The 11,049-nt window shown below is 45.6% G+C and overlaps 2 protein-coding genes across 2 annotated transcripts in view; one reads left to right on the top strand and one right to left on the bottom strand.

Moving 5' to 3' along the window:
* Positions 1-4,677: 4,677 nt before the first annotated feature.
* Positions 4,678-7,451, top strand: CNBC4420 (hypothetical protein; the record flags this gene model as incomplete). The annotated part of the gene is made up of 3 exons (XM_771423.1): positions 4,678-4,833; positions 4,966-6,098; positions 6,134-7,451. 3 exons carry the CDS (start codon positions 4,678-4,680, stop codon positions 7,449-7,451), a joined length of 2,607 nt encoding a protein of 868 aa, XP_776516.1.
* A 2,986-nt stretch (positions 7,452-10,437) lies between these two features.
* CNBC4410 (hypothetical protein) overlaps positions 10,438-11,049 on the bottom strand; it is a gene marked incomplete at both ends in the record, with an annotated part of 1,148 nt that continues 536 nt past the window's right edge. The window contains 3 exons of the mRNA XM_771422.1: positions 10,438-10,758; positions 10,819-10,904; positions 10,964-11,049. The exon at positions 10,964-11,049 is cut by the window's right edge and continues 84 nt beyond it. Coding sequence (XP_776515.1) covers positions 10,438-10,758; positions 10,819-10,904; positions 10,964-11,049 — 493 coding nt within the window. The remainder of the gene's footprint in view (positions 10,759-10,818; positions 10,905-10,963) is intronic.

Raw genomic sequence — 11,049 nt, 5'->3', positions numbered from 1 at the left:
ATCTTCCTCTTCTAAATTCAGAGCCATGTCAGTATATTGACCATCTTGGTGAGAAGAACAGCTGGACGCATACCTTCAGCTTCTTCATCACCCCCCTCATCCCCATCCTCTATTCCTTGTTGACTATGATAAGCTGAAACAGAATGCTCTTTGGCCATCTGAAGAAGGTATTGCACGTCCCCATCCTCTTCATCAGCTTCCAGAGCCTCGAGAATGACCCTCTGTACCATATCTTCACTGGAGCAACTTTCCTGCCATGTAACATCTTCATCCTCTTGGATGTCCCTCAAAATCTCTGACGCAGTCAGGGTTTCGGCAAAGGATATCGAAGATGTCATATCAGTAGCCAAGGGGCCTTCATAATATGGTTGCACATCATTATCCCATCCAGATTCCATCTCAAGACTAGCCTCGAACATCTCCTCCTGCTGCTTTTGCAAAGCGAGTTGCTCAAGACGGTTTGCCATCATCTCTTGATGTCGCTTGCTTCGGCTATGCTGGCCTAGGTTAATGGGCAATCAGCAGGAAACCAAAATATAATTAATTATATCAGTCATCACAAGTGCTTCTGCATGCCAGACATTGGAAGAGCAGCTCGTTCGAGATTGAATTTTGGTCAAAAACTTTTTGAAAACCTGAAGAAAAGGTCAATATAGAAAATACTTGATTAAGCAGATGAACTCATGCTCACCATGCTCTTCCCATCGTTCGGAAGTAGTGGAAGGCCTGCCCCTCCTGTCTGTTCTAGTGGAATCAGTCATTTTGTTATATTTGTGAAGTAAAGATTGTTAGATTGTTATGAAGAGAAGGGCCACTGGGGGGAAGGGAAAAAGCAAAAAAAGAGAAGTTGCAAACGGGAGGCTGTTGTCGGTCTGGAGGAACGAGAATTGGACCACCGTTTGTTCCCGCTTCTGTCCACTTAAGCAATTTGTCTAACGAGCCATTGAATAGGTTCTCAACTCCCTTCTGCCTTCCAACAAGGTGGACCTGGTGATGCTGTGCACACAGCTTGCAAAAACGAGTTCCCAGTCATTCCAAGTGACTGGCGCATTTTTGCAGCATGTTGCCCTAATGGTAAAACAGCAATCGAACTGAACAATGGCATGTGCTGATCAAATCATACAGCGCTCGGTCCTCATCTCAGAAGATGAGGAGAGAAATGACATGCAGTCTGGGAACACGTTCTGGAGGCTGGTGTCAAGGAAGGTCCAGGAATTGAGGGCGATGCCCTCGAAGGATCGGTGAGCCCTCCTAATTCTCCGGAATACTGGCAGCTGACCTTTCAAAGGAAAGAAAAGATGGAAAGTCTTATTAAGACTGACATCAATGTTTTCAGTCCTTTGAGTGGTAAGGTCCACATCGCTGAGCCTGCCCATGTGGATGGTCTCCAAGGGCTCATCCTCCAGAAGGCCTGGCAGAGACCCATCTCTTTTGCCTGGCTTGGCCAAGACAGCAGCGGTGGTGGTGAGGAGGAGGGCCAGGAGGATCGCCAGGAGGATCGCCAGGAGGAGGGCCAGGAGGAGGGCCAGGAGGATCGCCTGGAGGAGGATCAGGAGGAGGATTAATTTTGAGGCAGGAAAGGGGACAGTATTAGTGAAGTAGGGTAGTGGGATGTATAGAATTAATCTGGGCTCCTGCATGAAGAATATGTGACTGTAATGCAATAGCAAAGTATCCATGCATAGGCATGAGGCAACATACCTGACCATCTAATTGATGCGAATATATATCAGTCCGATGTCCGCTGATATCATACTGATGCATGTCTTGACATCAGTCTGATGTCAGCTGGTATCATACTGATGCATCCTCAGAATGATATCAAATAAATAAACATTAATTGAGATCTGTCTGATGAAAGGGCCACCGCGTCTCAGTCTGATCTCAGTTTTGAGTTGCCATGTAGGGCATTTGCACCCCTGTATAGTTATAAGTATGCTTCTAAAAAATGTAAAAATGGTTCCGTTAATATGGCTAAGAAGCGTGCTCATTATGGGATTAGTTTTACTAATCGTCGATTAGATATTGTGTTTTATTACTCTTGCATGGAGTAGAATCCAATGCATAGAGTACCACCGCTGGATAGTACTGGCTTGGGGCTACATGTACATATAATTATCATCAAGGTTGAAAGTCATGCATATGGACCTTGTAGTATATGGCCTTTTACTATGGAGGATAGCTCTAGTAGCTAGTACTACATAGGTAATGGTCTGCTTGCCGGCAGTGAGCCCCGTTGCCGGCTGAATGATAATGTTTATTTCCATGTAAGGAATGAGGGGGATAAGGCTTCCAATGAAGTAAGAGAGGCTGATAGTAAGGGCAGAAATATACAGTGGAGAAACGGGGACTTCCTCTGAAGTAGTCGTTAGCAGCAATTCTGCGACCGGAAACGGAATAGTAACTTACCCATACATGCCTTCACCAAACTTAAGCAAGAATCCAGTCATGCCCATCTCTTCATTGCCAGACATTCCACCATCCTCCTCTTCGACCTTCTTCGGTCTCCAGTTAAGCAATGCCCACTTCTTATTTCCACTCTCAGATATGACGTTGGCGCCTGGCATAACACCCTCAGATCCCTCAGCACCTGAAGAAATTTATATTTATTATCCCTCATGCCATCAGCTAAGTACCACTCCAAGCCTGACTAAACATCTACCATCATGTGTCCGAAATGTAATGTGAAGAACGGGGAGTAGGATATGACCCTAAAGGTACCTATCTCAGAGGCTGTGACTGATATAAATGTCTACTGTGGACAAGGTGGAGAGATATGGTCCTAATAGGATCGGAGGTCATTAATCTCGTTCATAAAGACAGCTCAACAACACAAACTGATACACTCAAGCGAGCGTCTCCTGCTTCACCTCGTTGAGCGAGTTTACTTTACGAATGAGCTGTTTGCCGAAAAAACACCAATGAAATTAGAAGCTTCAACATACCCATCGATAGTCACCAATCTCGAAAATACGGCATAAAACATCAATCCATTCGATGATGAACATTCTAACTCATCTTCCTCTTCGGGAGAGTTGCCTGTCCTGAGAGGCAATGAAAATCCGGTCGGTCTTGGGCAATCCTGATAGACTAATGAAGAAAGGTGTCTGGTTGATCAAATATATCAAGCGCCTACATACAAAGAATCTATAGCTATGGTCAGTGGAAGAATACATAAGGAGAGACTTAGAAGCCTTTCACATTCATGACTCGTACAGCTTAGGGCGGGGGACAGATAGGACAGCTGTTCATCACCTCCACACTGAAACTGTGGAAAATCACCATGCTTATCATCTCGCAAAATTCTGCAGGTTGCTGTCGATGGATATTTTCACCCAATGAAAGGTGCAAGGAAGCAACCACCTGCCATAACTGATGAAAAACCCACAGCTTATCAGTCAAGTCGAACAAGGATGATGTCGAACGGGGGCATGAGGGTAGCTTCAACACTGAGACTGTATGCTGTCGAAGAGTTCAAGAATCACAGTTCGTTTGATGAGGAAGGAGGAAAGGGATTTTAAAAGGCAGATCAAGGGCTCTGCATCACCATCTTTCTATAATGTCGTCAACTCTCGAATCTATAAACTGCATTGTATAATGAATTGCCAAATTGTAGAGATTTTTACATGAGTGGTAAAAGCAGCAAGGACATAGTTTTCGTTTGGTGCGAAGGAGGCAGCGCTGTATGCCAGTACCTGGAATGTTGCACCAGCTGTATTTGCTTTCATGATCAGAGAACATAAGCCTCGTTGATGATACAGTTCTGTTGACATCAGCACAAATGGGGAGTAGCAACATAGCTCTCAACCGCATTTGCCAAGTACAAACATATGTTCATCTAGGTCCAAGGGCTCTGTCCAGAGCTCAAGTAGTAGATGTACAGCAGGACTTGCTGTAGCTTGCTGATGGACATTCGTCAGAGCATCCAAGGAGTAAAAAGTATTCGTAAATGGAGTGTTTACCAGTTGACTACCACATGACTGCCTATAGTTCCGAGTCAGCTACAAAGCCCTCTACAATACTTTACCTGATGGCTGCCTCTTCGCAATTTTGGTGTATTGGGCCAATGTCTTGACTGAGTTCCGATAAAGTGATAAGTAGACGTCAAGAGAATACAAAAAAATATTATGGCTCAGAAATTCTGACGGAAGAAGTATAGTCTAATAGCTGAAAGTGACAGCTGAGAAGTATAGAAGGAAATTAAAAGATAGACAGTAAGACGGCAGGACATGCAGTGATAAATTATTTATTATCATTCGGCCGGCAGCGGGGCTCACCGCGGACCACTATTATTTACTTAATAAGTTAATTACTACTAGAAGAGCTACTACCTATCCTCCATAGTAAAAGGCCATATACTACAAGGTCCATATGCATGACTTTCAACCTTGATGATAATTATATGTACATGTAGCCCCAAGCCAGTACTATCCAGCGGTGGTACTCTTTGCATTGGATTCTACTCCATGCAAGAGTAATAAAACACAATATCTAATCGACGATTAGTAAAACTAATCCCATAATGAGCACGCTTCTTAGCCATATTAACAGAACCATTTTTACATTTTTTAGAAGCATACTTATAACTATACAGGGGTGCGCATTTGGGGATTGAGAAAGTGGTTAGGCTTGCAAAAGAAGGGGGACTTGGTCAGAATAGTCAATTGAAGAATACAAATGCTGATGATATCAAAGATTTCTATTGTGAAGCTTGTATTAAAGGGAAAACTGGGCGACTCCCTTCACCACCTGAACCCAACATCAGAGCTTCCAGGCCACTTGAACTATTGCATATCAACATCTGGGGACCAGCACCAGTCGCTTCCAAGGGAAGTATGCGATACTTCCTGACTGTCTATGATGATTACAGCCACCGGATTTCCCTCACCTTGATGAGAATGAAGTCTGAGACACTGCAGTTTCAAAAACTTTGTCAATCATGCTGAAACTCAGACTGGTCATAAGGTTCAATCTATTCGGTCTGATAGGGGTGGAGAATTTACCTCAGCAGCATTCCAGAGGTATATCAGGGAGAAAGAGATTGAGCATGTCATGGTGCCACCTGATGTTCATGCACAGAATGGGAGAGTGGAGAGGGTGCATCTTACTATCCTCAATGGTGTGAGAACTTTGCTTGTGGAGACTGGACTTCCAGCTAGCTTCTGGGGTGAGGCTGCTAAATACATTGCCTTCTCTTGCAACTGCTCCTTTGACTCCAACAATGGAATTCCCTTTGAATGCTGGTATGGCAAGAAACTGTTGTTCACTCAACTTCATGCATTTGGAGAAAAGATTTTCTTTAGGGATTATACCAACACCAACAAATTGAAGCCTCGCTATCGACAAGGAAGGTTTATGGGGTATGCCAGTGATAGCAGCACTTCCAGTTATCGAATTCTGGATGATGAAGACAAGAAGATCAAGGTGTCAAGGGATACCATTTTGCCAAAGAAGCTGGACATTCCCCATTCCAAGATGTCAGCAAGGGGGAGTATTCTTAGGCTGGAGGAGTGGGATGACAACAAGAACAGAGACACATCAACACATGCTCAAGATCCATTGGCAGAAATACCTGACAGAATCATCCCTGCCCCCATGGAAGTGAATCCTCAGGATGAAGTAAGACCTAGAGCAGTTCCAGCTGAGCATCAATCACCCATGGAGCTTCTTCGTAGGCTGGCAAGGTATGACACTGGAATACAGCAACAACCTGAGGCATCATCATCATCCAATGCATCAGAAGAGACAAACAGTGATGTTTCATCCATTGATCCTCTTGCCCTGACTGACAATCCAGAGACCTGGGGTACTATCGCAACAGCTCTGAATGCTATGGCAATCAACACACCCAATACCTACAGAGAAGCTATTCAGTCAGGCGAGGGGGAGCAGTGGCATCAGGCTATGATGGAAGAATTGGAAAAGATGGAGAAGTATAATGTGTGGAAGGTGGTGGATAGGGCACCAGGACAGAGGGTCCTGAAGGCAAGATGGGTTTATACCAGGAAGATTGATGGGACAACAGGGAAACCAGCAGCATACAAGGCAAGATGGGTTGCCAAAGGATTTTCTCAAAGGCTGGAATTGATTACAATGAGGTCTTCTCTGCTGTTGCCCACAAAGACTCGATTAGGGTATTCCTCTCTCTGGTCAACCATCTTGACATGGAATGTGACCAGGTGGATATCAAGGCAGCCTTTCTCAATGGCGATCTCGAAGAAACCATCTATCTTGAAGCACCAGAAGGAAACGACATCCCAGCAAACAAGATCCTACTCTTGAACAAGTCACTCTATGGGTTGCGACAGTCACCAAGATGTTTCAACAAAGCACTTGATCAGTGGTTAAAGTCTCAAGGGCTGAAGCCAACCAGAGCTGACCCCTGCTTCTATGTTCGACGTTGTGAGGGGGAATTGCTCATGCTCTCTGTCCATGTGGATGATCAGCTCATTGCCTGCAATTCAAGAAAGACATTGGACGAATTCAAGCAGGCACTTAACAGCAAATTTGAGTGCTCTGACTCTGGGCCTGCTGGCTACTTCCTGGGCATCAATATATACCGGGACAGGCCACAGAAGAAACTCTATCTCTCCCAGGAGCATTATATGGAGTCCCTACTTGACCGTTTTGACATGTCCAATTGCAATCCAGCAAAGACACCTCTTCCTTCAGGCTTCAAACCGATTCCAGCAACAGATCAAGAGCATGAGCTAGCACAACATCGACCATATCCAAAGCTAGTGGGCTCTATTCTCTATGCAGCAACAGTGACACGGCCAGATCTAGCCCATGCAGCAAGTGTTCTGTCAAGATTCATCAGCAAATGGAATGAGTCCCATTGGCTTGCAGCGAAACATTGTCTGAGGTATATCAGAGGCACTTCAGATCTTTCATTGACCTTTGATGCCCACTCAAGCAAGCGAGTTGCACTGGGATATGTTGATGCAGATTGGGGAGGAGACCTTGACACAAGGAGGTCCACCACTGGTTATGTTTTCAAGATACATGGAGGTGTAGTTGGCTGGAAGTCAAAGAGGCAACCTACTGTGGCTCTCTCAACCACAGAGGCCGAATACATGGCCTCTGCTGATGCAGCAAAGCAGGCTATTTGGCTAAGGCTGCTCTTGGAGGATATAGGACTTGGCCTGGGTGATCAGCCACTCCAGCTGCTCAATGACAATGCTGGGGCCATTGCCTTGTCAAAGAATCCAGTGAACCATGAAAAGTCTAAACACATTGATATGAGGCATCATTTCATTCGAGAGAAGGTTGAGGATAAGGCTATCTCACTTGCCCATGTCCCATCAGTGGAAAACATTGCTGATCTTCTGACAAAGAGCCTTCCAGCTGAAGCTTTTGTCAAGTTGTGCCATCTCCTTTGGAATGCAGAGGTTGGATCAAGGGGGAGTGTCAGAATGATTGATCCAACCTGGATCTGGAGGGATCAGTAGGGATCTGGAGGCATGGGAATTGTTGGTGGAGGCATGGGAATTGCTGGTGGAGGCATGGGAATTGTTGGTGGAGGCGTGGGAAGAAGGGGAGATTAAATTACATAAGCTAGGACACTTTCAATATCGAAACAAATAAAGGAAAAGGATTGTAGAATAATTCCCATGCAACTTAGACATCTCTGGCAATCGACACAGCGTGCTCAAGCTCTCTCTAGACAACTCTACATCTGACAGACCCTGTCATTGACACTCTAGTACAGGATGCATCATCTGTGCTCGCCAGGTCAGTACCTCTCATCGTGGTCAATTGCCGTTTCAAGGCTGATGGAGACACTGTCCCAGCACTCATTGATTGCGGCGCAGGCATCAATGTCGTCGACTGGGCGTACGCAGAGCAACAGGGATGGAAAGGACGGCCGATTGTACTGGTGGGGACCAAAATGGCAGACAATCGAGGGGGTCCAGTCGTAGACCAGGAGTATGTAGTGGATGTAATCATTGGTGACATTACCTACAATGCTACCCCATTCTATGCCGAAATGCTGGTCTCACTACATTCACACATTAGCACGTGAATTCCCACGCCTTGCAAACAAGCCACTGCGCCATTCACCTCGCACTCGAGATAGGTGACGAAACCTCCCAGCCTGTTGACTACCCTACCCATCAGCTGGCACACTTTCAATCACCGATCAATCACTCGCCACATCCAAAGCCCTACCCCCGCTGGTGTTACGCGAACAGTGAACACCCTTCACTGTACACTGACCACAAGTCGAGGACAACAAGAAGGCCCGACATTCCGCACCAACCCCATGGCACTGGTCACAAGGTGCAACCACTGGTGCCCTCTGGCGTTCTTCGACCCTATGCCTCCTCTGGTCCCAGCAAAGGGCCTCCTTACATCATCAGCTTCTCAATTGAGTCACGCACAAACCCAAACGGTTACCCTCACCTGATGGCGTTGAGCATACCCCTCATCTGAGGTCTGCTCCCCCTCCTTCACCCCTTCGACAGCCTCCTTCACACGAGCACCAAAGAATAACTCCGCACCCTGCAAACGTGGTAGTCGCGGATCCACAGGTCGAGGAAGCGAAGCCGAGAGAACAGAATCCCCCACTGTCTTCATGGGTACTCCACTATCGTGCATCTACCCTCAACTGACGCCGTTGTGCATATCCCTCATCCGATGTCTTCTCCCTCTCCTTAACCCCTTCAGACGCGACAGCCTATCGCCTGCTGGACACCTTCAAACGCGGTCGACATATTCGTGTCACTTGCAGCATTATATCCGACTATTAGCATGCAACTCCACAATGTGTACAACCAAGCCTAGACTTCACTCACCCTGCGCACCAGGTGCATTCCGGATACCTTGAGGCATGACGACCCATTCTAATAACCCAAATGGTGTAGTAATAGCCGTTTTGTGGATGTCTTCTTCCTTCATCAACGTCTGAAAAAATGCGTCCTTACAGTCTAGTTTGGCAAAGAGCTTGCCACGCCGGGCAGCACGGTGTAAGATGCCTTGAATGTTGCCCATAGGATACATGTCGGGAGCTGTTTGGTTATTCAAGGCACGAAAATCACTGAGAAAGCCCGACACTCAACACCGATCCCATGATATTGGGCACAAAATTTGCCCTCACCTAGTGACGTTGTTCATACCCCTCATCAAATGCCTCTCCCCTCTTCTTAACCGTCTCGGGTGCGACAGCTCTTTCCACTTGAGCGCCAAGAAATAGCTCGGCACCCTGCAGACGTGGCGCCTGCAGATCCGCGGGACACGAAGCAGCATCAAGGGAATATTGTAGCCTGCTGGCTCCATCATTGGTACCACACTGTCAGGCATATTTGTCGCCCATCTCACAGATGGGAAGGTGAACTCCTAGTCCATAGTCAACATCAGTACATTACAAAGATGGTGACAACACTAGCACACGTACAGGATCAAAGAAACTGCTGATGGAGTTGTCAGAACTCGGAGACACATGCAACAGCAGCAGACACGGCATCTGCCGATATGCTATTCGTTGTCATATTGGCTGCGTTGACATCAACCAACGCATTCTCGACACAGAACTGTCGAATTATCCCATATGGGTCATCCAGACACCAACTACTACTCATCGTGCTGGGCCAGAACTTAGATTCAGGCCTGAAAAAACAGATCAAAGATGAAAAAGCTGACGATATTTTTTTGTTGGATAGAGAAATTTCAGTTATTCCGCACCAACTGCCCATTCTTTTATATATCGAAAATCCTCCTGCCCCCGTATCCTCCCTATCAGCTGAACGTCCAGTCGGAACTCTAGCTTAGACTTCTAACTGGACCTCCAGCTGGGCATGTGCCCTTATCTTTGCATATCAATGATAACACATGCAATCTTGTTGCAATCAAGAACGGATATTCCCACTACTCGGAACCAAATGCTCCGCTCCTCATTGTCAACCGTTCATTGGCCCGACACCAGCAGCCCCTCGACTACGATGTTCATGCTCATTCCTTTCTTCACAGTCCAGCTACATTCAGTCCTGGGACTTGTCTTGTCTCCACCCATGTTATATAACTCCCTGTTATTTGTTATGCATGGTACTGGCTCATGATGGCACCCTTCTGTTACACTACTGGGAAAAATCTCAGCCTTGCAACAACTGTTGTACCAATAAAAATTCTGCTATTCTGTTTTGCTAATAAGGCTGTGAAAGGTGCCTGTTCTATAAAACCCATCCGTCTATTTACAACCCATCTAACCCATCTCGTTGTCTCGTCTTCTTCCATGATACCTTCACTTTTGCTCTTTCTCTCAACCCCACCTTTCTATTCCAATCTAATATAATATAATCTGATTTACTGAATTGCCCTTCATTTAGCTCATGTTTCATCATTCAACATCTTGCACTCATACTCTAACAGGTGTCCTTATATATCGTATGTGTCCTTGAAATGATTTAACATAACTTAATATATTGTTGTTTCCTACTATTATGATAATAACCAAGGCCTTTCACTCCAGAATATGTCATTGATGATGTCCATATGCAGAACCATGGGGCTGCCTTCAGTCCCCTGATACACTTTCTCCTTCTGTGATAGTATTGTGTTACTGTTCCCTGATGTTGATGGTACAATACTCAAGGTCATAATACCATGTGCTGCCTGCTGTTCTGCAAGTGACCCTTGAGGCTCTTCAAGAGACAAACTTCTAACACACACACTTCCCTTTCTGAACATCTCTGGTAATGTGTTGTAGTTAATACCAAACTTAGTGAATAGGATCTCATTTTTGTCCTTTGAGTTAGTCCCCTATAAATTATCTGATCAGAAATGAAAGTCCACAGGAGACTGACAGTCATAAAGACTTACCTGCAGAGCTTTATTTGCCTCTGCTGTTGTTAACCCATCATGGACCAAAGCCCAAAAAGTTGTGTTGTACAGGTTATTGATATGAGCTAAGATTAAAAATAGACATGTGAGTAACCACAAAAGTAAACAAGGATGAGAGACCCACTGTCTGCTTGACGCCAGCTGAAATAATCACGCACTTCTTTTACATTGGGGTATAATACAACTCGTGCATCAAAACTTGGTGGATAA

This window comes from Cryptococcus neoformans, chromosome 3 (assembly GCF_000149385.1).
Source record: "Cryptococcus neoformans var. neoformans B-3501A chromosome 3, whole genome shotgun sequence".
NCBI lineage: Eukaryota > Fungi > Basidiomycota > Tremellomycetes > Tremellales > Cryptococcaceae > Cryptococcus > Cryptococcus deneoformans.
The sequence above is the reverse complement of the archived record's forward strand: the minus strand, read 5'-3'. Positions and strand labels throughout refer to the sequence as shown.